At 37.6% G+C, this 26527-nt stretch overlaps 3 protein-coding genes across 7 annotated transcripts; 1 reads left to right on the plus strand and 2 right to left on the minus strand.

The window, feature by feature from the left end:
- Window positions 1–1651: 1651 nt before the first annotated feature.
- LOC104100503 (linoleate 9S-lipoxygenase 5-like) lies at window positions 1652–10413 on the plus strand. Its single transcript, XM_009607744.4, has 9 exons — window positions 1652–1838; window positions 1923–2209; window positions 2287–2521; window positions 2618–2947; window positions 3032–3117; window positions 7884–7973; window positions 8130–8428; window positions 8505–8768; window positions 9536–10413. Exons 1-9 carry the CDS (start codon window positions 1652–1654, stop codon window positions 10302–10304), a joined length of 2547 nt encoding a protein of 848 aa, XP_009606039.1. The 3' UTR covers window positions 10305–10413.
- On the minus strand, window positions 1729–19298 carry LOC104100502 (uncharacterized). 4 transcript variants are annotated; one of them, XR_011412513.1, is made up of 10 exons: window positions 18534–19295; window positions 17430–17579; window positions 15753–15967; window positions 15538–15608; window positions 15295–15457; window positions 13295–13484; window positions 11740–11898; window positions 11546–11634; window positions 11215–11379; window positions 1729–2067 (listed from the first exon to the last, which is right to left on the minus strand). XR_011412513.1 is itself a non-coding variant. In XM_009607743.4 (9 exons), the coding sequence occupies exons 1-9, from the start codon at window positions 18883–18885 to the stop codon at window positions 11363–11365; spliced, it is 1440 nt and encodes a 479-aa protein (XP_009606038.1). In that variant the 5' UTR covers window positions 18886–19298; the 3' UTR covers window positions 10897–11362. The 4 variants fall into 4 exon arrangements, 2 of the variants coding, with proteins under 2 accessions (XP_009606038.1, XP_009606036.1); XR_011412514.1 differs by lacking the exon at window positions 1729–2067 and adding an exon at window positions 10897–11039; XM_009607743.4 differs by lacking the exon at window positions 1729–2067 and having other exon boundaries at window positions 10897–11379; window positions 11512–11634; window positions 18534–19298.
- Window positions 19299–19612: 314 nt separating this feature from the next.
- Window positions 19613–24459, minus strand: LOC104100501 (poly(A)-specific ribonuclease PARN-like). 2 transcript variants are annotated; one of them, XM_009607740.4, is made up of 8 exons: window positions 23993–24459; window positions 22868–22998; window positions 22467–22655; window positions 22276–22388; window positions 21907–22020; window positions 21710–21824; window positions 21403–21618; window positions 19613–20882 (listed from the first exon to the last, which is right to left on the minus strand). In XM_009607740.4, the coding sequence occupies exons 1-8, from the start codon at window positions 24325–24327 to the stop codon at window positions 20233–20235; spliced, it is 1863 nt and encodes a 620-aa protein (XP_009606035.1). In that variant the 5' UTR covers window positions 24328–24459; the 3' UTR covers window positions 19613–20232. The 2 variants fall into 2 exon arrangements, with proteins under 2 accessions (XP_009606035.1, XP_009606034.1); XM_009607739.4 differs by having other exon boundaries at window positions 19613–20885.
- Between the last annotated feature and the right edge of the window lie 2068 nt (window positions 24460–26527).

Consider the following 26527-nt stretch of genomic DNA (forward strand, 5'->3'; position numbering starts at 1 on the left):
TTTTTTTTTGAAGGGTTGATCTTTTCCTTCAGCCTAGTTTTCTAATTTTCTTTAACTAAATAATTTTATTTCCTTCATTTTCTAAAGAAAGTAAGTAAAATTTTGATACATCTGGGAAAGTAAGAAGGAAGCACAACTATTCACTCGGATGAAACAAATGGCAACTAAATATGTTCCTTCTTGATGAGAAACTTATAAATATGCAATGCTACGTTATTTGGAAAAGATAATCCTAATAGCCTGTTTGGCCAAGTTTCTCCAAAAAAGTGTATTTTTTTCAAATTTGAAGTGTTTGGCCAAACTTTTAGGAGAAAAAAAAAAGTGATTCTGAGGAGAAACAGAAAAAAGTAGTTTCTTCCCAGAAACACTTTTTTTAGAAGCACTTTTGAGAAAAATACACTTAGAAGTATTTTTTAAAAGCTTGGCCAAACACTAATTGCTGCTTAGAAGTACTTTTTAAATTAATTAGCCAAACACAAATTGCTTCTCACCAAAAGTACTTTTGAAAAAAGTACTTCTCAAAATAAGCTGATTTTTCCAGCTTGGCCAAACGGGTTATAAAGCTACTACTTCCATGTACAGTGCTTTTCTTATGGTTTAGGATTTGACGGTGTATCGAATGAGAGGTTGCTGATACATTATTCCAAAACTTCATTTTGATTGTTGTGAGGTGGCAAAATGGTTAAAAGAAAACAGTTATCCATCCATATTATCCATTAAAAAATGGGTTGAATAATGAACTTTTTAAAAACGGTCTAATATGGATAAGAACCACTTAGAAAATAGTTAAACAAATGAATAACCAATGAATAACTAATGTGTTTAACATTTATATTTGTAAAGTCTCGGGGGTTCCTCAAGTTTGGGAGACTAGAAATTCTCCCAAAAGTGATCATATTCAAGAAGCCATGGATAATATGGATATCCATATTATCCGCCGGATAACCCATTTTTTATCCGTCTCAAATATGGGTCGGGTCGGATAATTTATCCGTTTTTAAAAACTACCTATTTCGATCCGCTCATATCCGACCCGACCCGCCCGTTTGACACCCCTAGACATGTGATCATATTGGTGAGCTTTTGTGATCCAAATAAGCATTCTTGATTCGTCTGGCTTGATCCAAAATCTATAGATTTCAAAATTTTAATCTTCTGCAAGAGACAATGGTTAGATATATAGCACATGGAATGAAAAAGATAATTATTTTTTCCGAAAATAAGCTGGTTGCCTATTCAAAGTTAACAGTAAAACTTGATAACACATCTTGTACTTTGTGATAAAATGGTGGGAAAATAAACAACCTTCCAATACTTCAAATGAAATAAGTTTATTTTATCCTATTGTGCCCATTCTATATGATCCCATGATTTTTCAAAAACTGTCATATTAAGTGCTCGTGTTTATAAGCATCTAGATTAGACAATAAGCTTTACTGCTAAAGTATATACTAGTCTGCTAGAGCACCTGAAAGGAAACCTCAAAGCAAGGCAATGAATCTGATGCAATGCTAAAATTTCAAGCTATAACTAACTTTCTTCGCCTAGTAAGATGTTGTTCTCTCATATATCATTTACAAAGGGGAAATATTAGAAAATTCTGATAGTGCAACGACAACATTTTGACCCCAAATATCAATTAAAGAAAACGATGGAACATTCAAGGATAATTGATTGTCTGAATGGTTTTCAAGGAAGTGTGAAGGCTCAACTGGCCAAAAGCAAGAAACATACAGAGTCCATTAAAGGAGAAATCATCATTCAACATTGCCCTGCAAAATCAAGTCTTGGAAAAGCTATTCGTATTCAACTATACAGTCTCTCTAAAATTGACCCAAGTAAGCCAACTTTGATATATGGACACTATGATTACTAGTTTTTCTTTCATAATTTACAATAGATTTGCTCCTCTATTTGGATAGGTACGGGGAAAGGGAAGCTGAGTCAAGAAGTGCACCCCAATCATGGGAAACGTATCCACAACAAGCCTAATGGTAACAGAGGTTTTCAGTATGAATTGACATTCGAGGTTGACAGAGATTTTGGATTTCCAGGAGCTTTTGTCATCTGGAACCAGCACAAACACAAGTTTTTTCTTCAATCAATATCTCTCCAAGTTATATTCAGACAGATGGTTCATTTTGAATGCAATTCTTGGATTTATCCCAATCATTTAATTCAAACAGCAAGGATTTTTTTCTCAAACACTGTGAGTATAAAACATTTCTCATGTAGATCTTTCAACAAAAAGATATGTAGTGCCTTTGATCATCTTATGATGCTTAGTGTTATCTTCCAAGCCAAACACCAAATAGTCTCCTGCAACTGAGGAAACAAGAACTTGATACCTTGAGAGGAGATGGAACTGCAGGGAGCATTAGAGAATGGCATCGAGTTTATGACTACGATTTCTATAATGATCTCGGTGATCCTCAGAGAGGGGAAAGGCCTGTTTTAGGAGGTTCAGTTTCTTATCCATATCCAAGGAGAGGAAAAAATGGTGAACCACATATTCATTCAGGCAAGAAATCTCTCTCCCGCTCTAGTATAACTTTCTAGTCACAGAAATAACATGGACTATGATATTCTTCTTCCTAAACTATTACTCTTTGAACAGAAAAAGAGAAGGGGATGTTCAAGATAGACAGCTGTATCCCTCCAGATGAAAGATTTAGCCCCGAGAAACTATCAGAGATTGCGAAGAAAGTTATCCAGGCCTCTTTGCACTATGTTGTTTCTCAGGGGGGATCGATGTTAAGAGAAGAAACCAACCAATTCAAGTCATTCAATGAAATCAAAGAGCTATTTTCGGGAAAGAAAAGCCAAGGGGTGGAAGAATGGATGATAAGGAAACTGGAAACTCATCTACCAAAAGAGATTTTCAAGGAGACTGAACGTGGGATCAAAGGTTACACAGCAAAGTTTCCAATGCCTCAGTTATTTACAGGTGATGCTGGTTTTGAATAGAAGGTTATTGAATCTTTCTTTTCCAAGACAAGTTTTGTTTCATGTCTGGATTATTCATGCACAGGGAACGAACTTGCATGGAAGGATGATAAGGAGTTTGGGCGTCAGATGCTTGCAGGAATTAATGCAACTCTAATTCAGTGTTTGCAGGTAAGCTTAATATGCTTTTGCTTCCTAAAGCGAATTACAATAAGCGTAACCAGAAACTTCATAATTTTCTTACAGGGGAATGCAAAAATAAATCCAGTACTAAAAATAAGTGCTTTCTCGTGATGACAGTGAATGCATTTTATGAGAAATAAAAGAAGGAAAGCGAATTAAATGGATAATTATAACGGAATACAAAACATGCCTATTTATAGGTCCGTGTCTTATATTAACCAATTAGGGACTAAATTAACACGTACAACACTAACTCTTACATTCTAACACGCTTCCTCAAATTTTGAGTATGGAAGCCAATTTGAATTTGTTTGTCTTGGATGCAAAGAAAATTAAATAGTTGACAGGAAACTTGCTGGAAATCCGCAAAAGGAAAAGTTTTGACCCCCAGAATCTTGTTCAAAAGTACTTGGTCGCTGGAATCTCGTCAGAGAATTCCAATATGTTAAGTGCCTCACAGTGGTAGAGGAAATGAAATATTCTCTTTATATGGTCATGTGCAACTCTCACCTCATGATCCAGCTTTTGGGATTGAGTTAGAGGTATTTCTTTATCATAGTATAAGAGCCAAGTTCATTCCTATTCTTCGTTTACCCAGCGAGAGAAAGGAAGGCCTGTGACCTGGATCAAGTGAAGTGCATCAAAGACGAGGATGGCAGGGTACTGATGGAAGCGGCGCATATTAGACGTAGATGGCAGACATACTTTCATAAACTCAAAAATGAAGAGGAGGACAGGGGTATTGTGTTGGATGATTTGGAGCACGCTGAGAGTCGTCGCGATTTTGGTTTTTGAAGGCGTATTAAAATTGGGGAGTTCGAGGGGGCTATGCGTAAGATGAGCAGAGGAAGAACGACCGGGCCAGATGAAATTCCGGTAGACTTTTGGAAGAGCGTGGGTAGAGCAAGCTTGGAATGGATCACTGGGTTGTTTAGCATCATCTTTAGGACAGAGTAAATGCCTTAGGAATGGAAGTGAAGTACGATGATTCCGGTGATATCCAAAATTGCAACAACTATAGGGGTATCAAGCTGCTGAGCCACACTATGAAAGTTTGGGAGCGGGTGGTGGAAGCGAGGGTGAGGAGGAGCGTGTCTATTTTCGAAAAGCAGTTCGGGTTCATGTTCGACTACGGAAGCCATTCACCTTGTAAGGAGGTTGGTGGAGCAATATAGGGAGAGGAAGAGAGACTTACATATGATAGTCATTGATCTAGAGAAAGCATATGACAAAGTCCCGAGGGATATTCTATGGAGATGTTTGGAGGCTAGGGGTGTTCTTGTTGTTTACACTAGGGTGATTAAGGACATGTATGATAAAGCTAAAACATGGGTGAGGACAGTAGGGTGGATTCAGACCACTTTCAAGTTGTGTTGGGGTTGCACCAGGGGTCAGCTCTTAGCCCATTTTTACTTGCCTTGGCGTTGGACACACCGACGCACCACATTCAACGGGAGGTGATGGTGTATGTTATTTTGCGGATGATATTGTACTGATTGACGAAACACGAGGCGGTGTTAACGCGAGACTGAAGGTTTGGAGACACTCCGGAGTTTAAAGGTTTTAAGTTGAGTAGGACCAAGATTGAGTACTTGGAGTGCAAGTTCAGTGACGAGACCGATGGAGCGGACGTGAATGTAAGGCTTGATACACAAGTCATCCCTAAGAAAGATAGTTTCAAGTACTTTGGGTCTATTATCCAAGGAAATGAAGAGATTGATGATGATATTACACACCATATTGGAGCGGGTGGGTGAAATGGAGACTCGCATCCAGTGTTCTATGTGATAAGAATGTGCCACCTAAACTTAAGGGTAAGTTTTACAGAGTTGTTGTTAGACCAACCATGTTGTATGGAGCAGAGCGTTGGCCAATCAAGAACTCCTATGTCCAGAAGAAGAAAGTAGTAGAAATGAGGATGTTGAGATGGATGTGCGGGCATACCAGAATTGCTAATATTAGAAATGAAGATATTCGGGACAGAGTGGGAGTAGCCTCGGTAGAGGATAAGATGCAGGAAGCGAGACTTAGATGGCTTGGGCATGTGAAGAGGAGTAGCACAGATGCCTAGTAAGGAGGTGTGAGAGGTTGGCCTCGCTGGGTCTGAAGAGAGGTAGAGGTAGAGGTAGGTCAAAGAAGTACTGGGGAGAGCTGATTAGGCATGATTTGGTATTGCTTCAGCTCACTGAGGACATCACCCTTGATAGGAAGGTGTGCAGGTCGAGAATTAGGATAGAATGTTAGTAGGTAGTCGAGTGTGTGTCTTCCCCATACCAGCAATATTAGTAGTTAGCTTTGTATTCTATTATTGGTAGATCTCTATTACTACATGTTGATCATTCCGCCTGTTTTCTTATTATCTTGCTGTTATTACTATTTGTTGCTACTGCTTTCTTTTCATCTTTCCTTGAGCCGAGGGTCTATCGAAAACAACCTCTCTACCCTCAAGGTAGGGGTAATGTCTGCATGCACACTACCCTCCTCATACCCAGTGTTTTAAAAGGCGTGGGCGTAAGGCGATGCGTTTTACATATGCCTCAGCGAGGCGTAAGCCCCGAGGCACGGGGCGTAAGTCCCATAGATATTTAATTTTTAATATTTTATAAAATAATATAATTACAGTAAATATTTATAAACAGGTAAAATTACATAAATATTGAAGAAAACTATAAATATGTAATATATATATATATATATATATATATATATATATATATATATATATATAGATGTGCTTCAACCCCACAAAAAACTAGTCAAAACAATCTATTATACGCTACTTACAAGCACAAATAACTTGAGTCGAAAAGAATAAAGTTTTCTACGTGGAGGAACAAAAAGGATGACTAACCTGCAATTTGAACTTTGAACTTGCTGCTATGAAGAAGAATGAAGTTTTCTTTGTATTTGTAAAAAAAAAATTGAATATTCGTTGCCTTTGGGAGATATTAACAGACTAGCGGACAAGATAAAGAATTGGGAATAAATTAGGCTTCAATCAATAAAAAAGGTTTTGACTTTTAAATTTAATACATTTAAGTCCCTTTTAAAAAATTTTGAGTAATTACCAAGCTGACTTTTGAGAATTTGGGTATTATATGAAGGACTTATTTAACAAATTGTGTTTTAATTTGAAAAAGTCTCCGAGGCTTACGCCTCACTAAAAAATACGCCTCAAACGCGCGTACGCCCCGAATTGCTGGGCGTATGCCTCTTGAGATTTTCGCCCCACACCATCACCTTGGGGGCGCCTCGCCCCGAAAACGCCTTTTAAAACACTGTCCATACCCCACTGGGTTTGTTGTTGTTATTGTTGTTGGTTTACCCAGTGTTGGCCCCCCATGTTATATTGTCCACACTCCAGATATCCAGCTCTGGGCGTGCGGGGAGTGTTAAGCGTTCCATATTGGTGGAGGAAATAGTTGTGTCTCCTTATATGATCTCGGACAGTACTCACCTCATGAGCTAGCTTATTGGGGTTGAGTTGAACCCATGGTCTATTTCTTATCAAACAACAACAACACCTCAATCTCAAGTAAATTGGGGTCGGTTATATGAATTCTCTCGCTGATCATGCCGATCCATTTAAGCGTATCTTAAACCCATATAATAATTATAACAACAATAATAGTTCTCTATATTTTCTTCTGATTTATATCTCATATATAACTAAAAGACTCCTACAAAATATAAGACCTAAAGTAAATGTAATAACGTGGCTAAAACATAGTCCCAACTAATAAGTATTGCCCATATAGATCTTTTTCTTCCATTGTGTCCTATTTTTGGTTAGGTCAACGTGAATTCCAAGAGATTGTAGGTCTTTCGAGACAACTTTCTTTTTTGCAATTTTGTTGAAAAAATTCCGATTGCTAGAATTTTATTGAAAAGTTGCTGCTGGGTCGATGACTAGAATAGTGAACAGAAGAGGTCGGAAAGAGGTAGTGCCGACTGAGCAATCAGTAGGAAGAGGCATAGTGTAGCCGATATGGTCAACAGGAAAAAGGCATAGTACCTTGATCACCAGAAATAAGTATGCTGTCGCTAGTAAAATTGCGCAAAAGAAAGAAAATTTGGCAAGTTACCAGTAAGAAGAAGTTACTTAAGTCTTACCAATATCACAGAGCCTTTGATAACATATAAGAAAAAGGGAAAAGATCCAAATTTGCCCTTGTACTATTTGAATTTTCTCAATTTTGTACTCCGTTATATTTTTGGACCGTCCATGTCCTTTCCGTTGGCAACGTATTTGCCCGTTATTAATAGAGCTCCAACATAAAATGGGGGAAATCCATGTGTCCAAATTCTTTGAGGAAAAAGGTCCGAATTTTGACTATGGTTTAAAATTACACTTAGGTTGGAGCTCCTTTAGGAGTCGAGCAAAAACGAGATTTCTCCAATTCGTAGGGATAATATTAGACCAAAAGTTAAACGGAGGGCAAAGTTGCTCAATTACGAAATAGTACAGGGACAAATTTGACCCTTTTTCCTAAGAAAAATAAGAGAAAGTAAGAGAATAAATAAATAATTCGACATTAGTAAGATATAATAGACTTATTTTGTAGGTGTAACATACAATTCATATCTTCTATTTAACCTAGGAGAGACCAACTTAGCACTAACAGCCAACACTACTAAATCAAGATTCTAACACACCAGCACTTGACACTCTAACACATCTTATATGCAAGCTTGTACAATAAGCGTGTTATAAGTTTCATATGTTGTTTGATGCTATGGTTTTGACATCACAGGCTTTTCCACCGAGAAGCAAGAATGGAATATGGAGTTCAATAAGAAGATCACACATAGAACAAAACCTTGATGGCCTCACTCTTCAAGAGGTACGTACTCTAGACCAATTACATCGTCATTTATACTTTAGCATAGAGTATACCCATGAAATATCCTCCAAAGGCAATAATCATAAATGTTTAGTTGGAAAGAGCTTGAACAAACAAACATTCAAAATTCCTAATAAGTTCAGTTCAACGCTGCAGGCAATGAACCAATGGAGGATTTTCATCTTGGACCACCATGACTACCTCATGCCATTTTTAGGAAAAATAAACAAAAATGGTGTATGTGCCTATGCATCCAGAACTTTGCTATTCTTAAAGGACGATGCCACGCTAAAGCCATTGGCAATAGAACTAAGTTTACCAGGGCTGTCATCTGGCACTGAGATCCACAGGGTATTTCGTCCAGGGACCAATGGATCAGAGGCAGCCTTATGGCAGCTTGCTAAAGTTCATGTGGCAGTAAACGACTCTGGTTATCATCAGCTAATCAGCCACTGGTAATATTACTAAAATCATGTAGCAGTAGCAATTCATTGAATTTCCACATTACTCATGGACATTATGAATTTGTAGGCTAAAAACTCATGCAGTTGTAGAGCCATTCATTATTGCCACCAGAAGGCAGTTGAGTGTTATGCACCCGATTCACCGGTTATTGGATCCTCATTTCAAGGACACTATGCATACTAATGCACTGGCTCGGATTACTGTCTTAAAAGCTGGAGGAATCTTCGAGAAGACCCTTTATTCTGGAGAAGCCTCGATGGAGCTATCTTCTTCACTCTATAAGGAATGGAGATTTGATGAACAAAGCCTCCCTGGTGATTTGGTGAAAAGGTATGCTAGCGGGACATATGAACTTGGTGCCCTAATGAGTGTTTGGTATGCGGAAAATGTTTTCTTGTTGAAATTATTTTCAATGTTCGGTTATCTTGAATTGTTGAAAATGCTTCTCCAAGAAAAATATTTTCCATCAAAAGAAAGAAAACTACTTTCTTCACTTATTGGTGAAAACCATTGTGTTAATGATATCCAAACTCTTATTGAAGTCGTCAACTTTTAGAGATATCCCAATTCTTGCTCCATATCTTGAGACCAACAATTAGACATTATTACTAAGAGGGTGTTTGGATTGGCTTTTAAGCTGGTGAAATCAGCTTTTAAACTCTTTTTAGCTTTTTTCAGTGTTTGGCAAAGTCAAAAACTGCTTAAAACAAGCTAAAAGCAATAAGCCGGGCAACACCAACTTATCGCTTTTTGGCTTAAAAGCTATTTCGGTTGAAAAGCCACCTTTTTTAAGCCAATCCAAACGGACTCTAAATCTTCATACTAAAATATTATCGCTAAAACACCATTTGTTTTCATATGCTATCTTCCACCTTGTATATTACTACCATATTTCACCTAATTTTACATTAGAACAAACATGGAAAATGATCCCAGAATGATTTCCTGAAGTAAAACATTTAGACATTTTCCACCATTTATTTTAGATAAAGTAAATATCTGAAAACATTTTCCTCCATCACCACTAAATCTGCTGATGTACATTATAGCTAAAACTACTAAATACCACAAAATAACACATTAATCGAAACTTGCAGAGGTTTGGCTTTCCAGAACCCAGAATGCCTGGCTGGGGTTCAGCTTCTCTTTGAAGACTATCCATATGGTGCAGATGGACTAGAAATCTGGGTAGCAACCAAGAGATGGGTAACAGACTTTTGTCGATATTTCTACAAGGATGATAATTCCCTGAGATCTGACCATGAGATCCAAGAATGGTGGTCAGAGATTAGGAAAATTGGTCATGGAGACAAGTGTAACGAAACATGGTGGAGCTCAATGACTACCGTCTCTGACCTAGTAGAGGCTCTCACAACCCTTATATGGATTTCCTCAGGTCTTCATGCTTCAGTTAACTTGGGACAATATGAATATGCGGGTCATCCACTAAATCGCCCAACCAAATGTCGGAATTTCATCGCGATGGAAGGGACAAGAGAGTACGCAGAGTTTCTCCATGACCCAGACAAGTTCTTTCTCAACATGTTACCCAACAGGTCTGAGATTACCCTATATTTGGCGCTATTAGAGGTACTGTCAGCGCATACATCTGATGAAGTATACTTGGGTCAACGACAATCTCCAAACTGGATAGATGACGTATGGGTAAAGCAAAGGTTAGAGCAATTTGCCGAGGAACTTAACGAAGTGCATAAAAGGATAGTGGAGAGAAATGCAGATTCCAAACTTAAGAACAGACAGGGGCCGTCCAATATCCCGTACAAGCTTCTGGACCCTACAGTCTCCAATGTTAAATCAGGCCAGGGTATCACAGCAACAGGGATACCTAATAGCATATCCATGTAATCACAATTATAAAATATCTGTCGAAGTGTGTCTCATCAAGTCTCTTGTATCAGTGAGTGTAAAATACTTACTTAAAGAAAAGGACCGATGGAAAAGCCTTAACCATGTATCTAGTACTTAAAGCTCACACAGGTTTGGACAAATTAATGAGAAAAAGAAAATTCAACTCCAAATAAACACAGGGAGAGCTAAAACATATCATAACTCAAATTACGACATTCAGAGCGTTTTATCTATAAGAAGCACAACCACGTGAAGAACACTTTACTATTTCCTTTATACAGAATAGAGTTAAAGGAACTTTAGGTAAAACTAGGGACAAAATTATCCCAAAAAAGTGTAACCTGCTCAACCCCTGGACTTAAGCGGTTGGGCTAAAAACATATTCATTGATGGGTGGTTGAGCAGGCCTTGTGCCCATATTAACCCATCTAATAGCTTGGGTTAATCTGGGCCAACAAAACTGCCCAACTTTAGCCCAACCCCAAATACTCCTAGCTGGAACAAATGACCCTAAATGCACAATGCATGAGCTATAACAGATAGAGCTCGAGATGAAGCATTGCAAGCACTAAATCCATAAGGAGATCAATCACATCAAAAGCATTTTGCTTTTTTATTTTTACATAAGAGCCATAGGATTGGAGAGCCGGGAAGATGAGTCTTCTGCTGGGATGGTTCCAGCATGTCTCTATCAATAGAAGCTACATCATCAGTTCATTCAGAACCTAAGAACTGCATCCCAAAGACAACTCATCAACTTATCCTTGCTACATTATCTTTTGAGAAATCCACATCCAGTAAAAACTGTAGTAATTTCTCACTATTCAGTTATTGCACAGAAATGATAGACAAAAAGCTATAATCAAAATGCAACATCATGAGCAGTTACATAAGGATGTGATATAACCTTGAGACTGTTAAGCTTTTAAATTTAGGCTTCATAAGTGTTCAACCTTTGCATTGGGCTCACTGCTCAGTGGAAGCACCGGCCTAGCAGCGCAAAAGGTGCTGGATCAACTTTACAAGGATTGGTCAATACCATATCAGCAATCATTTCAGCTGTTCCTAGAGCCTGGTAAGAAGAAGCATTGACTATGATTATTACAGTTCAACTTAGAAGCATATAAGAACTCGAAAAGACAGTATGAAAAGCGGACTCATATTAAAATGAAAACTAGTATGTTTCTAATAAAAAATGTCTTACAGTTCATCTTCAGAAAGAGATTAGAGAAAAGTACCAGCGACAGTCCTTCTCCTTCATGCCCGGCAGCAAGAAACACATTTGAAAATCCAGGAACAAGCCCAATGACAGGCTTTCCGTCCGGAACTAAATCAAAATAAAGCCAAGCCCATGAGCATGCTTACAACTTCGGCATTATTTTAGTAGTTCAGTCATGAAGTAACAAGTCAAAAGATTCTGGTTTTCACTTACTGTAAGGTCTCAATCCTACTCTAATTTCTCCGCTTTGACGCAAATCCTCAAGCGACTCTTTTCTTAAAGCAGGTAAGAACTCCCCAACCCGCTGCCATATGTGATTGATGACAGATTCATCAACCTCTGTGTTAAACCCAACAAGCTGTCGGCTACTCCCTGTAAGAAAAGATCTTGGTGAATAGCCATGAGTGCACATTTATAGAAACCACACTTACCTTAAAGGGTTTGGATTATAAGACAAAAAAGATGGACAGAAAGATAATAAGATGACATAAAAGATAGCACAAAATGGATATTTCCTTCTTCCATTACGATTTTATTCAATATAATTGGACTACCAGATACCATAAAGATGGGACAAGTGCCTCCAGCTATCATAGTTACACAGCATGAGACGTTGATCGTTTCTGAAATTTCTGAAACTTTTTTGAAAAATATATTTGTTGACTTTTAAAAGGAGATTTTGCGAAAAGTTATTACAGAAAAGCTTTTTCAATTGGGAGAAGCTTTGAGGGTGTTTTTCAATTTAAAAGCTCTTTCTTCCACTCAACAAAGACCACAAATCTTCAAAGAACTACGACAATTCAAACACATTTTTCTTGCACTAACTTTTTCACCAAAATATGTTTTGGAACAACTTTTTCCAGTAGTTGTCCAAACGGCTCTAGATATCATGAAATAGCAAAGTTAGAAAAGACATAAAGCGAATGATATATCCTAGCTGGATTGTCCATACTTTCAAAGAAGTACATCAGAAATTAGGCAAAGCTCTATGTTACATAACATGTGGTAGACCTATATAAATAACTAAAAGTGTCACCTCTTTAGCAACTTAAGCTTTTAGATAATACAGTTTTATACAATTTAACTGATCTTAATTTCAATTCTCAGTATCACTCTGTAATAGCATATTTCCACATGCTTGGCCCAAAAAAAGATAGTGTCCCCTATTTAATAGTTTAAATTTTAAAAATTAAGATGAGGCAATTTAAACAAGAGACTTCTACATAAGGAGCATCTGCAGTAGGTAGACATTCTTTCCTGCATGCTGACCAGCTTCCTAAAAGATAGTGCATTGATCTGGCTATCAACAGTCTTTTATCGATAGGGAAATAAGCTTAATTACTAATTTAAAGAAAAACTTTAATTGCAGTGAATAATTAATGAACTTAGGGCTCATTTGGTACGAGGGATAAAGGATAATTAATCCAGGGATAAAATTTGAGATGAGTTTATCCCACGTTTGATTGGGATAAAATCGCGGTATAACAATCCCTACTAATCCCGGGATTGTAGTGTTATTTTTATCCCTATGGGAGGGTGAGATAACAATCTCGGGATAATTAATCCTGGATAACTTGTTTCCCAACCAAACGACCCCTTAGAGAGAGAAAAACTAGAAACAAGAAGCAATTAATCCTTTGCATTATAACGGAAGAAGGGGGTGCAATGGAGCTTGGAGCTATCCATATCTAGCTTAATTGCGTTAGACATATTGGTTGTGGGTGAAAGAAAGGAGGGACAAACAATTCAACAATGGGATATAGTTTACCAAGGACAAGACTGCCTGATGCATCCATGGTTGCTGTCATTGAAACAGACAAATCTTGTGCATTATAGACAGGTCCTAAATCAGATGCAGTAGCTTTGAGAGTTGCTGACTGATGGTTGACATACCCTGCCTCCATAATTCCATGATTCAGCTTGAACGACTTGAAATTCTCTATCACAAGCAGGTGACCCTGCTTATAGAGGCAAAATTTAGCTTCACAAATATATGAATATAAAATATTTAAAGGTTGAGTCTATTGACAAGTAGGAACAAGGTCTCATGAGAAAAACTTATGACTAGGAGGAAGATCCTACTGATCCAAAAAAAAGGAGGTAGATCCATATATAGAATGTGTAATGGAATTGCCATTACACATTACATACTTCTCTCTATGTCCACTGTCTTCACCTTTTTTTATATTGATATTCACTTACTGATCTCCCTATTTGAGCTGGATAGGCTTAGGAACTATAGACAGTACTGTAAGGACACTCATTGACAATCTTGGATTCGTTTAAGGCCCGATTTAGAATGACGCACAGACAGCCCATTATGAGATTCGAATTCTTCTAACTTCTGAGAGTTTGTAGCTTGAGCTTGTAAAACGATATCTTATTTAAAGTTAATAACCAGTTAAAGCGATAAAGGAAGTGGATCAATACAGATGCCATATGCTGATATAAGAAGTCATGGAGCAACTTTTGATTTCATTTCTCTTCTTTCTCGTTTTATGCTCTCTCTCTTTTTTCCGAATAAGCTTGTAACTTGGGTTATCTAGCAATCCCTCCATAGAAGTAACGGAAATATGAATTAACAATAAAGCGGTCCACTCGAGGGGGGAGGCAGGGGATCAAACGAAAGTATAGTTCGTACTATTATCAGGTGAGCATCGAGTTACATATCCACAAAACATCACATGTTTACTTTAAAGTATTGTATGGATTTATGTTGCTTACATTGCAGGATCTGAAAACTTATTAAGGCAAAACAAGGAATCAGCTGAACTTAAAGAAATGCTCTGAACTAACAGAGAGGGCAAGGTTAAGAAATGGTGGCTTACAAACTAGCATATGCATGTGAAGAACCATGAATCAGATATAACTCTCCCAATTGGGTTATCTAGCAATCCCTCCATAGAAGTAACGGAAATATGAATTAACAATAAAGCGGTTCACTCGAGGGGGGAGGCAGGGGATCAAACGAAAGTATAGTTCGTACTATTATCAGGTGAGCATCGAGTTACATATCCACAAAACATCACATGTTTACTTTAAAGTATTGTATGGATTTATGTTGCTTACATTGCAGGCTCTGAAAACTTATTAAGGCAAAACAAGGAATCAGCTGAATTTAAAGAAATGCTCTGAACTAACAGAGAGGGCAAGGGTAAGAAATGGTGGCTTACAAACTAGCATATGCATGTGAAGAACCATGAATCAGATATAACTCTCCCAATTGAACTCCCCCCCCCCCCCCCCCCAAGGAGAAGAAAATGAAGTTTATAATATAGTGACAATGATGTAAACAATGGCAAATGGAGCCACGAGAGTGAAATAAGAGATATCAGTAATGGTCTGGTCCGAGCTGGTATATGAGCATCGGCATGTGAATGAGTGTAGTCACTTCCATGCATCCCCTTCTTCCACTTTATGTGCCATTTGGTTGTAGCAATGAGACAGATGACTAAAAATTGTGCATCCACAAAAAAAAAAAGGCCAGCCCGGTGCACTGAACTCCCGCTATGCGCGGGGTCAGGGGAAAGGCCGGACCACAAGGGTCTATTTGTTGATCCACAAAAGATCAACAAATAATGGTTTCTCTTAAACCAAATATTTAAATCTCTTTTTCTTTTACTCCTTTATTCTTTCTTCAATAAGATGACAAACACACCCACTACGGGTGCGTTAGCAAACAAACAAAAAAAAAGAAAGATAATAAGACGAAAAAACAAATGGGACAAAAAAAACAACGCAATGGGCATGTTACATCTTATCCAAAACCTTTCGAGGCTTTATTGGAAGATCGAGCTCGATGTCTGGTTGCTTAATCAGGTCATGCATCAAAGACCCAGTCCAACAACCTGCTGCAATTACAACAGCCTTCTTACTATGCAATGTAGTCTTGGAAGTTTGAACAGCTCCAACCTCGCAGCTATTTTCAGGTCTGAATTTGAAATTTATTAATATAGTGATTACATGGACAAGTAATAGTTCAAACATCAATAAAAATGGAAACTGCCAAACCTAACTAATCCAATAGCTGGGTCATGATAAAATTCAGCATATCTCCCTTCAACAGCAAAACGCCTGTTACCCTGGACAATGATCAACGACTTAAATAATTTCATATATAAGAATTGTAAGATAACCCGGAGAGAAGAACACTAAAGATTATTCCTGAAGAAGGAACCAAAGTGGAAGAGAAGGAAGAATGAGAGAAAGAAGGCAAGGGAACAGACCTTCTCAATAAATGCAACAGTACGGTGAGCGTCCAATTGGCAGTCATCAGGGAAAAAAGCTGCTCCACCTTCCTTCTCAAGCACAAGTTCTGGTTCTTCTGATAGCAAGTCATTGGTGGACAAGAACTCTGCTCTCAGCCCCTCCTGTGATAGCTCCTCTACCCTCCTTCTTAACATTGCTGACTCATCTGCTGTTTTACTAACTAAAAGGCTTCCTGCCAGATAATAAGAACTTCACTCAGTGGTTTCCCCTACACTCTTTAATATGATAGGACTGAGATAGTAACGGTTATTACAGAAGAAAGGTTTTGTTTAGCCTGTGCACGTGAGATAGGTATAAGGGAAGGGCAGGAGAAGAGCAAACTCCATACCATCCCTTTACATGAGATATCAACTAGAATTGCTTTCTAAATTGTGTTTACAAAAAAAGGATGTATACTGGAGGAAAAAAAAAGGTGAAAGATGCCTTCAAATGAACAACAACTACGCCTCAGTCCCAAATAAATTGGTCAGCATGCCTTCAAATGAACAGTATAAAGCAAAATCCACATTATATTTGTTAAGAAAATGGTCCTTAGGCCTAACTCAACTCGAGTCATGAGGATTGCCCAAGACCATACAAGGAGACAACAACATGTTCCCTCAACCAATATGGGACAATCTAACACCCTCCCCCCTTGCACACCAACCCTGCCAATTGGAGCATGAATGACATGACATGGGGGTCTAATATTGGGTAAACCAAGAACAAAATGGATGTGGCTGTGATATCATGTTAAGAAAGTGGACCTTGGGCTAACTCAACCCCAAAAGTTAGCTCACGAGGTGCGGAGTTGCAAAGAATGAGCGCCAATCTAGCAATTTTGAACAGACTGAAAGAATGTTGGGCTCTCTGTTGCAGAAAGTCTATTAAACAGAGAAGGACTAGACAAATATGAAGTGACTTTAACTTTTGCATTTACCAGAATTGTCTCAGACCTGAAAAATCTTCCAGACTGATGTCCTAGAATATACCACCTTTTGTCATTTGTAAATGAGCGTTCTAGAAAAAGGAAAAAGAATTACAATTGAGCATGTGTACCATTAAGGAGGAACAGACCTCCTCAGTACTGAAAATGTCTTCTAAAAGACAGGAAAATGATGTGATATTTCACGATTCTTCGATCATATTCTAACCCCTTGGGCTGCTTAAGTAGCACTCAGAAACACATTGGTCAGAATAGCAAGACATATAACATGATAAATTTCCAGATTCATTGCTAAAGTCTTAAATAGTACAGAGTTAATGTAAGTTGACTCTGTGTTGTCAAAGGCTCATTTAAGGCCGCTTAAGCCCTGAAGCTGAGAAAAGCTCAAGGAGGCCACTTCACCTTGCTTAAGTTGCACTTCAATATGAGACAAGACACTAAGGCGTGCACCTTGTTGCCTATGAGTTCTGTCTTTAATCAACCGGCACTAAACAACAAATATAATAGGTATATTAGCTGTTAAGGAAAATATTATGAATGAATTTGTTACTTTTTTCCCAAATTAAATATATTTTTTTATTTTTTCAGTTCAATGTGCCTTTTTTATTTAAGCCCACACTTTAGTTGCGTTATGCGCTTAAAGCCCCTTGACTAAACAGCGGCAAGTAGAATAACTGAAAGGCAGATACATAGAAGGATATTAAGTCACCTGTCTTCTTCCAGCCAAGTACCTCTAAAGGATCCATGCTTTGAAGTTGAATGCTCTTGGCTAGGCTCTCCCATAATTGATGGCTTCTCATCATTAATTTCCACTTATCAGTACCTGGCAATTTGTGTGCCTTCCATATGTATCCTTGACCTAGAACCAGCTCAAATGCCAACGAAAATGTAAAGAAAAATCCACAATTAATCAGTCAAGACACCGGAAACAGTAGGAATAGAATATCATTCGATAAGTTCCTCCTTAAAATGACATGCCAGCAGATGATGTTCTCCAAATTTCTAGGGTGAGAGAATAAGAGCTTATAACTTGTTCAACTACCTTAGAGAAGTTTATGAAGAAATTTGAAACGCTAAATGTTAACACTTTAAATAGTTATTATAAAAAACAAATTAACTTCTTCTAATGTAAGAGGTGTAAAGACTTACCATTGCCATACTTATTCAGTTGATATTTGTGGGTAATCTAACTACAATCAATACACTGGCATAGCTCGTGAATTTGAATAAACTTGAGTTAATTCTCGTTGTATTAAGCATGTGGATTAAAAGAGTCAAAGACTTTAAACTTGATTCACCCACTCTGATATTGTACCCTTTGTGGAAAACTGTACATTGTGCATATTAGATCATATCAGTTTCGTGATTAGAGGCATGTGCAACTAAAGATATATACAGCATTTAGCCAAGACGGCACGCATAAGAATCGGGGGCGAACAGATATGGGTTCATCCGAAAGCTCAGATCCTGTATGTGTTAAAAATCCCACTTAGTATAAATGATAGATTTGGAACGCAGTAAATTAAATGAACTACGGTACGATTTTGAAGTGGAACTAATAAAGTTCAAATCCTGAGTAGTCCGCCTCTGATAAGAATATAATACAACCATAACAACAAAACTACTACTAGACATTGATTCCTAACTAGTTGGGGTCAACTATACAACAACAATAACTACTACTACTACTCCATTCCAAGCTAGTTGGGTCGGCATATAAATCCTCACTATCCATTCCGCTCTATTTGGACTCATTTCATTCCAATATCTAATAATTTGGGGTCTGGTCGTCAAAGTATCGATAAATTTTTACCTGCTCCAGTTGCGCCCGAGCAAGGAACAGCAGCATCAACTAGGGCGACGGAGAGATCAGAGGAAAGGAGCAAGTGGCGGGCGATGGTCAACCCAATGATTCCGGCACCAATTATGACAACATCAAAGGGGTTTGACGCGGAAGATTGACTCGAACTCGAAACTCGAAGTGGCACATGCCAATTCCTTTTACTTCGTTTCAATGAGAGAGGTGTACTCCCGAGGACTCTTCGGCCAAAAATCTTTTGATTTGAGGGTAAAAGATGAGCCTGTAGCTTGTTCGGAGGAGGCGCAAGTACACCGTTGGTATTGGGATTAGAGTTTATTGTAATTTTCAAGGCCATCGCTGCCATTTTTTTCGATTTTCTGCTGCAGAGCTACTCTTTTTTGAGTTTGCTTTTCGTGTCAGCGTGCAAATGTTCAACAGTTTTAGCTTTAGCTAACTAAGAAGAGCAGGTGCAGCAAAGCTAGCTGTTTGCTGCGAGATCTGCTTCCACTTCTGGCATTTCTGGATTCAACTTGCAATAAAATATTGTAAAACGTGCCATAAAGTCTAATGGAGTATCAAAATTTGAACATAATCCGTCTTCCAGATTTGCAATTTTCAGGTCTCAACGTTAAAGAAGATTACCTAATAAAATAATCAAAATCATCCCCCTAAAAGTAAAAATTGGTGTAAATTTATCTCTTAAGTGTGTATGCGATGTGAGGACACCTTTAATCTGCTTATCAATATGTTCGTCTTATCCGTCTTCTGTTTTTGCTTTATTTCAAGATAAATATAAGTGTACAATGCTCATAAATTGAAAAATTGAGGCTGGGTTACCGGGTATGGGGACTTCACTAAGTTTGGAAACTAGATATCAAGATAAAGAGAGGTGTATATCTTATGAAGAGTTTCAAGAAAAACTATGGCAGTATGTAGAATGCACTTGCATTCCATATTTGGAGAACATTTTTTGATTAGTTTGATATTTGAGAACTGAAACTAAAAATCCCATCTGGCTTTTCATGCGTAAAAAAGTAGCGTAGGCATCCCTGGAAGTATAATTGAACATTAAAGCACAAAGACACAAAGGATAAAAAGTATCATAATCAGCATAGTTTCATATATTTGATAGCTTGAATTATTTATGTTTTGTTTAACAATGGTCTAATGCTCAAAAAGAGCGTTGGATAGGCTTTTAGACATCAACTGAGAAAAAGACATTATGGAAATAATCTCATTACACTTTTGCTTCACATGCAAACACTCAATGTTTGCAAACTCTAAAACTTCAAACATACACCACCTGATTAGAAACTTGGCAAGAACTTCAAGGGGGAAAAGGAAAACGACGACCCAATAAACAGATTCTTTGCTACACCAAATAATGCCACTCTACTGAATTATCCTCCAACATTCAGCTATCCTAAGATCTCATCGTCCAAAAAATACATGACCACCCTGAAAGAAGCAAATGCCATCAATCTTAGGATACCTGTTTACTTAAATTCAATGGCTGAATGTTCCATGTCAGCAGCTACTCACTCCATTTGATGCATCAATTATCAATTTGATTCCTGCATACATCTCCAATGGCAATAAAAGGCCACCAACAAAATCTATAGGATCATAGTATATCAACTCGCCACTGACCAGAAAGCAGCCTCTCTTGGCTCTTGTAATGTTAGATATGAATCAGATTTAAGGAGCTGTCTTAAAGGTCATCCAGGTTAATCATTTCATCATTATTCCAACATATCCCTGGAAGCTCCTGTGAGTGAGCTTCTGAGAAGCTATCATTTTCTTCCAAAGCCCTTTCGAATGAACTGGCCAAATCTGCTTCCCATAGACCTAACTCACAGACTTTTTGGTACGCCTCATAACCTGCGGCTGTCAGGCCGTCTGCCAGCATCTCCTTCAGGATACTAGTACAGATACCTCCAGAATCCATTAGCTGCAACAGGACTTCCGAAAAGCCAGGGTTCCCAAAAACAACTACAGCACAACTTTTATCCACTAGCCTAACATCAAATTCATTATGGAGAACTTCATGTGAACCATGTAGGAGGCTTTTCAGCTGTCCTGCAGATGTCCCACCCCTGAATCCCCATAGGAAAACTAGATTCTTAATACTAATTTTTCTAGTACTATCAGTCCACACACTAACACCTTCATCAGCAAGACCATGAGAACTGGCAAAGCAAGGGTTGAACAAGTTTAAGTAGCATTCAATTGCATCAGGCAAATGGCCCTCAGCAGCTTCAGGAGCTTTTGGTGCAATTCTTAGTATGGAGTACAGCTTCGCAAACAATTCGCTTATCTTCAAAACATCATGTCCCAGAGTCTTCACTTCCGTGGCCTCAGCTGCTGTAAGTAATTTAACATTGATTAGAATTGAACTAAACAGTTGAAAAAGAAACCAAATGGCAATTTTACATGCAAAACCAGAAATAGTGGAGTCCAATTAGCAACATAACTAAAAGAGAAAAATTTGGGGAAGGGGTGGAGGGAGATGAGAGAGAATCTAGAATAGGTAGGTTTTTAAACATAAAAATGTTGTAATAAATTAGCAAGAAGGAAAACTTCCTTCACAGGAATATTGCCATTTCCCGCTGGCTACATGCTGCAAGTGTTTATAAGCATAACCACGTTATAAAGGAGGAAATGATCTCCTATAACCAGTTACAATTTGAATTGCAGAAAAATGATCCTACATATATTTTATTTACTAATCTCCTGTATTAATTTCTATCGATCTCCCGTGAAAAGGGCTATATAACTCAAATAACACTTGTAATGGGCCATAAAACCGATCTCCCTGTTATAAAGAAAGGTGGAAATACGATTGTTCTAACTCGCGACTCATGATGTTGGGGGTACTTGCCTTGGTTAGATATCTCCATATCAATAGGGGCAAAAAATCTTTGTTTCAAATATGAGATACTTGCAGGCAAATTGTTCACTTTTTTCAGAGGGCTGATTTCCTTCATAAGATGGTTGACATCAAGTACATTTGGGAGGACCTCACATAATGAACTTTTGAATTCATCCAGCGTTGATGGCAATGGAGCTAAGAACTTGGAATGGACAAAGGTAAAATCTGCCGAAGAAAATACAACATGTGTAAATATCACAAAGGTATGGGAGCCACAAATTCTAACATGAGCAAAATTTTCCACTTAGAGATTGACCATTAAGAGAGTTGTGGGCAACAACGGGTTTCTGAGAAGCGGAAATCAAATCGATCACCTCTCGAAAGCCACGAATGCGCTTATTATGCTCCTTCTCCTCATTTTGAAGTTCCTTCTGTGAGTATAAAGCAATATCCAGAGGAGGAAATGAGTCATTAACAAGCATTACAAACAAAGACTGTAAGCTAGTTAATTACCTGTAAAAGAATCTTGTCTTCTTCTGAACTTGTCAAAACAACTCGAACAGACATTGTCGTCCCTCCCTTTGCTGGGGTTAGTAAAGGTATGACATCAACAAAATCCTTCAGTGTCTGACCCAATATAAAAGTTCAACAAATATCAGTTTAAACTTCAAGTGATTTTTGATTCAATATAATGGAATATGCAGGACCTTCAAGATTGACAACAATTGAAAGAATAAAACATCCTTGTTCAGACATAATCAAATTTGGATTATTGTAACCTACCATAAACAGCATCTCTAGCTTCTTTTTTTTTTGGGGGGGGGGGGGGGGGTTCAAAATTCAAGAGAATAATTCAAAAGGTAAAAGAGACAAGATAGAAACCTCCAACACAAGGTGCACTTGACGTTCACTGCATACATCTATGCTCAAGCATGGTCTGGATCCATATACTTCATCTCCCGAGACAATTTTTCTCAAGGAACTGATTAAAGCATCTGGAAGATGTCACGAGTATAAATGAGAGAGCAGAGAAGAGTTGGATTGACAAAAATAATCAATACCATTTTGCTCACCTTCAGGCTTCTTGTTGGTGTCTCTGCAAGCACTTATCCAACGCTTAAGTCGAGATTTGATCCTCTCTGCAAATACGGAATCAGCAACTGTATGCCCTGATGGAGATTGCACTGTACAGGTAATATGTGATGCATTTCCAATTCTATCTATTGCAGCTGATTCTTGCGATCTGGATAAATATGATATGCCTGTCAGATCAAGAAAGGTAGGGGACAGGAAGGTTAATTCCAGCTTTCAGTCAAAAGCTACTCTGGCAGCAAAAGGTATGCAGGAGAAAACAGTAACAACTATTATTAAAAAAGAGTACAATGAAAGCAATTAAGATTCAAAGTCAAAATGAATACTTAACGGAAACATGTCAGTGATGCATTACATTTCAAACCGGTCTAGCTCAGCTTACCATCATATATGCAGGCATTGAAATCAAAACCTTCTCGAGCCATAGAGGTCAAATATGATGATTGACAAGAGAAACTATAAGAAGGCATCCCTATTTTTAACTCATCACGAGGGAACAAATGAAAGTTGTATCTGCACCAAAAGCACAAAACATTTGTTATTCACGTTTCATGTTTTTTTTTTCCAGACAAAATCATCATTCTTCAACTTAGAAATTATAAGTGTAGCCACTAATCTTTCATCTAAAATAGTTCAATTACACCAGCACCTAACTAACACAAGAAAGAGCGAACACAACATTTTCTTCATTATCATTTTTTTTTTGTTGAAAAAAAGTTGAGCATAATCGTCAACCAGAGTTAAAATGAAAGGAAAGAAGAAGAAAAACATTCATAAAACTGGGTGAAGTTGTTTCTATGAGCCACCATAAAACAACTACTGATGCCACCATCACGGACATCTGATGCCTATGTAGATATATCACTGTGCCACCATCAAAATTGCCAAAAAGATTTTGAAGGGTTTGGGAAAAAGAAATCCAAACTGTAAAGAGCAGACAAAGACTATTAACACTCAAAATTATGTTCTCAAGCAATGAGAAGTACCAATGGTGTTTATTAGGCTACAAAGAAAGCAACATTACGAAATCTCAGCACTATACCATCTGTAGTTCTAAACCAAAAAGTACCATTTATCCTATTTCTTCCGGTAAGATACCTTCAGCCACATTTCTTTCTCCTTTTAAATCCCCGGAATCAATAGCAAATGTGAGATTTTCTGGGGTTTGAAAGTTCAAAATAATGATGCAAATCTGATGAAGAAAACTGCATATACTACTGCATCTACACAATACCCTTTCCTCATCTTCTTTTTCTATGCACGACCAGCTGGCACATGCGAAAAAAACATGCTTCTTCCAATGTGCCCCAACATTTAACTGTAACCTCTTCAGTAGATAATTCACACACGCAAGCGAAAATTAATTAAAGACACATTACTACTGATTGAACAGAAAATTAATTAAAAGCACAATCTTGCGATTTGAAATTTAAAAATTAAAACAGAGAGAGAGAGAGAGAGAGAGAGAGAGAGAGAGAGAGAGATGAGTGAGTTAAAAGTAACGCACGGGTGAACGATGAGCTTGGAACCTCTAATGGAGAAAGGGCAAACGGCGAACTGAAGGACCTGAAACCGTTCAGCGGCGTATTTGGCTTTGAGATAGGCGGTGTGTGCGGTGTCAATTGGCAGAATACGCTGCCAGGGTGCAGAGTAGGCCCCAGTATTCTTCAATGAGACGGCGATGAAATCAGAGTCGGAGATGAAAGTACTTATCTCTTCTAATGCCGCTGAGAAATTGGACTTTGAAACTTGCTTTACACTCCATTTGCTCTGGTTATGTCCGGGGTTTGATTGGAAAATGGTTTTCGAAATCCTCGTGCAAAACAAGCGCCTCTGTAACATTGAAAGACGAAAAAGCCTTAGTTTCTACTTTTCGCTGTCCAGTGTTTATCGTTCTGATGTACTCCGATTACCTTTCCGGGAACGGCGCGACGGATACGACAGTTGAGCACCACCAGAGCTAGTTATAGTCTTGTTCTTATAAAGTGATTATATTCATTTGGAGCACCTGAAGTTTGGAAAAGTTACAAATAGATCCTTGAGGTTTGAAATTTTGGTAATGTACGCACCCGATTGGCTGATAGTGATAGGCCTTGGGAATGGAAGTCTTATGCTAAAACTTGCTCTTAAGTTTAGAAAACAACAATTAGTCCTCTTATATTCAGGGAATCACCTTTTAGATTTTGTTTAAATGTTAGTTATTACTTATAAGACCGTCAACAAAATCGACATATTATATCCAACTTTTAGGCTCTGTTTGGGTAATCATGATCTATATATATATATATATATATATATATATATATATATATATATATATATTATCTTTAACTTAAAAATTAAATTACTAATATACCCTTCTTAAAAACTTAACTACCCATACATATAAAATAAAAATTCAATGCTTCCCGGTAGCAACGAGTTAGCTAGCGTTTGGCCATAGATTCCCAAATTTATTCTGAAAAATCTGATTTGTGTAAAGTTTAGTTTAAAGATGAAAATGTGTTTGGATATCTGTTTTGGGTGAAGTTTAGTTTGGAAAAACTTGAAATATGACTTATACCCACAAGTTCTAAAAACTATCACAAATACCCAACAGTACTATTATCAATAACATTCATTGTATTATTGCAAACCATAGTCCTGAACATAAATAAATTTGATACAAAATTATTATTTTTATAATGAATTACATGATACACTATCAGATGACCGAGAAGACGAAGCAACATCGTTATAAAATAATAAATTGTGGGCTCTTTTATAAAATAAAAAAGTTTGGGGTAATTTTTAAAAAATATAATAGTGATATTTTGGCCATTGGAATTTGGGATTTTGCCAAAATGTAGGCAAAATCTATGGTCAAACATGTGTTTGCCAAATAAAACCCAAGTTTATTTTGTTCAAAATTATCTTCTTTTTAAGTTAGATTAATATTATTTTTTACACTACAATGTCCTTCCATCCAGTTTTTTAAGTTGTCGATTATTACTGGATGTGAATGATGTTTTCATACAATTTTTGATTTTACTGAATAAACAAGTGAATTGCCACGCCCAATAAGTTAATTGGAATTTGGAAAGCGATATGGTGCATTTAATATTTGCCCCAATAACGATACTCTTCTTTTCATTGAGAAAATGTAAATAAACCTAGAAATATTGCACGTTGATTGTGGGTTTAAAGTTGAACTTAGTGGTTAATCGTATTCTAGTGATTTGAATGCATGGCTCTTGTAACCATGGCTATTCTAGACTTGGCTTCATAGTCGTCTGCAATAGCACAAAAACAGTAGCAACAATGAGATTCCTCAAATTTTGCAATAACTAATTAGAAGGTATGATAGCTCTAATTCCTAAGCCCCTCCCCTGCAACGATCCGACATGTCGTTTTATGTATTTGCGCCCCGTTTTTCCTTTTGATGCTTCACACATGTGCATTTGTGGTTTTATGACTTGCGAGGTTGGTTAGTTTCGTTACGGGAAGGTTTCTGGTTGATTTGGACCCTTTGGCTCATGACTAAGAAGTCTAAGTTGAAAGTGTTGACCAAACTTTGACTTTTGTAAAAGCGACCCCGGAACGGTATTTTGATGGCTCCGATAGGTTCGTATCGTGATTTTGAAATTGGGCGTATGCCCGAAATCGAATTCGGAGGTCCGTAGATTGATTTGTGTTGTTTTGCAGAAAGATGGAAATTTGAGTTTTAGAAGATTTTTTTCAAGTTTGACCGTATGTTGACTTTTGGTTATCGGGTTCGGAATTTGGTTTTGGGACTTGGAATAGGTCTGTTATGCTATTTAGAACTTATCTACAAAATTTGGTATCGTTTGGAGTTGATTTGATAGGATTCGAACGCTTGGTTGCAATTCTAGAGGTTTTTGAACTTTTCTTTGAAATTCATTCGTTTTGATTTCCGATTCATAGTTCTAGATGTTATTTTTGTGTTTTGATAGTGCGAGCGAGTTCGTATGATGTTTTTAGACTAGTGTGATTGTTTGGTTTGGAGCCCCGAGGGCTCGGATGAGTTTCTGACGCGTCTCGG

Source organism: Nicotiana tomentosiformis, chromosome 1, assembly GCF_000390325.3.
Source record: "Nicotiana tomentosiformis chromosome 1, ASM39032v3, whole genome shotgun sequence".
NCBI lineage: Eukaryota > Viridiplantae > Streptophyta > Magnoliopsida > Solanales > Solanaceae > Nicotiana > Nicotiana tomentosiformis.